The sequence below is a fragment of the Nuphar pumila genome, chromosome 8 (genome assembly GCF_984573655.1).
Source record: "Nuphar pumila chromosome 8, dmNupPumi1.hap1.1, whole genome shotgun sequence".
Lineage (NCBI taxonomy): Eukaryota > Viridiplantae > Streptophyta > Magnoliopsida > Nymphaeales > Nymphaeaceae > Nuphar > Nuphar pumila.
Window position 1 is genome coordinate 128,159,175 of NC_143256.1, and position 2,456 is coordinate 128,161,630.

At 45.8% G+C, this 2,456-nt stretch overlaps 1 protein-coding gene across 1 annotated transcript; it reads right to left on the bottom strand.

The window, feature by feature from the left end:
• Positions 1 to 527: 527 nt before the first annotated feature.
• LOC149830742 (putative RING-H2 finger protein ATL71) lies at positions 528 to 1,678 on the bottom strand. The gene has a single exon (XM_090015920.1). It carries the CDS (start codon positions 1,676 to 1,678, stop codon positions 1,172 to 1,174), a length of 507 nt encoding a protein of 168 aa, XP_089872046.1. The 3' UTR covers positions 528 to 1,171.
• Positions 1,679 to 2,456: the final 778 nt, after the last annotated feature.

Sequence of the window (2,456 nt, forward strand, 5' to 3'; positions counted from 1 at the left end):
GGTCGTTGTAATTTTTCGGTGATAAATCTGGATTTTCCCTTGCCACTTAGAGACAAGGCGGCAGATTTAGACCAGGACAAGTAATTTTGCCCATTTAACAGAATAGATATAATTTTCAGAATGGGACTTGTCTGATCTTGAACGAAGATACGTGAGTTGGTGATATTGTCGTCAGCCATGACGAATGAGGATATGCAACGGAAGCCAAACACGCTAGAGCTCCGATACCATGTAGCGATTTACGAGTTAACTCTTTAGCGACTGTAGCGATTTATGAGTTAACTCTGTAGCGATTTATGAGTTAACTCTTCAGCGACTGTAGCGATTTAAGAGTTAACGCTACAGCGATTTACAAGTTAACTCTGTAGCGATTCACAGATAATGAGAGACAGAAATTTAACATGGTTTGGCTATGAAAGCCTATATCCACGAGACAACCCACACCTTCATATATTTCTCATATAATTTTATGGCTGAAGCCACATATAAATACATGATGATCACCAATAGGATAACCATAAGCGGTAAAGATGCCAACTCCATATCTGCATCATAAGATGCGGAAACTGATTTTAAATGATCCTTATCTCTAACACCAGCAATTCCATTTCAAATTAGAGTTTGCACCACAAAACCGTTTGATGCACACCCATTATTACACCACATATTGGTAACTGCAATTGCAGAAGCTGTCAGCAAAGGGAAAACGGACAAAGGAGAGAGAAAGAGTGTGACCACCGCCCAAATTCGGATGTTCATTATGCAATATTGCTCCTGATACCTACCAGGCAAACTTTGTTCTGGTTTCGAATCATACCTTTGAAAAATTCCATGGAACCCTTTTGTCGGTTTGGACGTATGCCAATCCGTCAATTCTTGCTTGCTGGTCATTGAGATGCAGGTGCAGCCGTTTGAACATGGATTGATGAGTTTAATCATTCTCATCTTTTAGTATCGTGTGCAAAGACGGACAAAAGAAGAGGGAAGAAAGAAAAATAAGGAAAGGAAAAAGAGGGTGACACGGCGTGGAATTGAATGATGGGAGTGATCCGTGCGTATCTACAGGAGCGGGCACAACGGGTTGCGTGGAAGAAATTGAGGAATGAGGAGGGGATCCTTTTGCAAAGCTAAGCGGATGGATCGCTTCCTGCAGCCTGCAGACAGTCCTACACTACACCAGCTGTCGTGCCAAGGGAACCACCTCTGCCAGAGGCGTAGGCATCGGGGAGGGCAGAGGAGACGTTCGACATATGGGGCAGGTTGGGTGCAGCTTTAACCAGGGGTCCACACATTTGAGGTGGAAGAGGTGGCCACAGTCCGGGAGTAGCCGCAGCATATCGGAGTCCTTGTAGTCCGCCAAGCAGATGGAGCAGCTGTTGGAGATGGAGTTGTCCCTTTGGAGTCTGGCCTGAGCGTATGTGAGCTTGGGACAAGTGAGCAAGGTGGCGTCGTCCAAGCCTCCTCGCACGACCACCACTCGGTTGGTGTTGAGGCTATCATTGGACTCTCGCGGTGGTGACTGTTGTGTGGAGGTGGTGTGGGCGCGCGCACAGAAGTAGGAGGCAACCGTGATGGTGGTAATGAGGAAGAGCACGCCGACGGCCACGCCTATGCCATAAGCAAACCCGCTCATAGGGCTACTGTTGGGATAACCATAATCGTCGGTGCCGTTGTTCATCCTTTGGCTCTCACCCGAGTTGAGGCGTCCGTTTACAGCGTGGATGCCGGTGCAGAAGGCCACAGCCTTGCAACTTGCAAGCGTGCAACAATCGTAAGGAGAGAAGGATCGTTGGTTTGTGTGTGTATATGCTCTCTCTCTCTCTCTCTCTCTCTCTCTCGGTCAAATGATCGGAGATGTCAACGCTTTGGGGGGAGTTGGGAACTCGACAGGCAGGAGAGATGCAGCTCCACCGGAGCAGCATGTGCAAGAGAGAGAAAGAGGATGAAAGCGTATGGTTAAGCCTTCTGTACCGTAAAACCCAGGTTTGTAAGAGCCATTTCTCAAGGTCAACGGTTAGTTTTCTTGAATTGACGTTGCTCTCCCTCTCTCTCGTGCTGTTGTCACCTTGGATGTTTCTCTTGGCGTGCGGTTGACGGTTCACTCGATGACGCACATGAAAATAAAAAATATAAAACCCAGCCAATCTTAGCGTTGGAAAGAAACAACCAAAATATATAAAACCCAGCCAATCTTTACTTGCAATATTCAATTCTCATACACAAAATATATACATATATATATAGAGAGAGAGGGATAATTTTTTTATGCAGCTCACCATTCTTAACATTTCTCGAGATGCACACCACACATCTCTAAAAATGCCAAGATGGATGGCTGTCAACAGGTTGCTACAAACACACAATGCAGTACACTGCATATAATGTGAAGCGATATATAAGAGAAAATAATGGCTACCTTCGATTGGACCATACCATCTAGTATAAATAGCTCATTC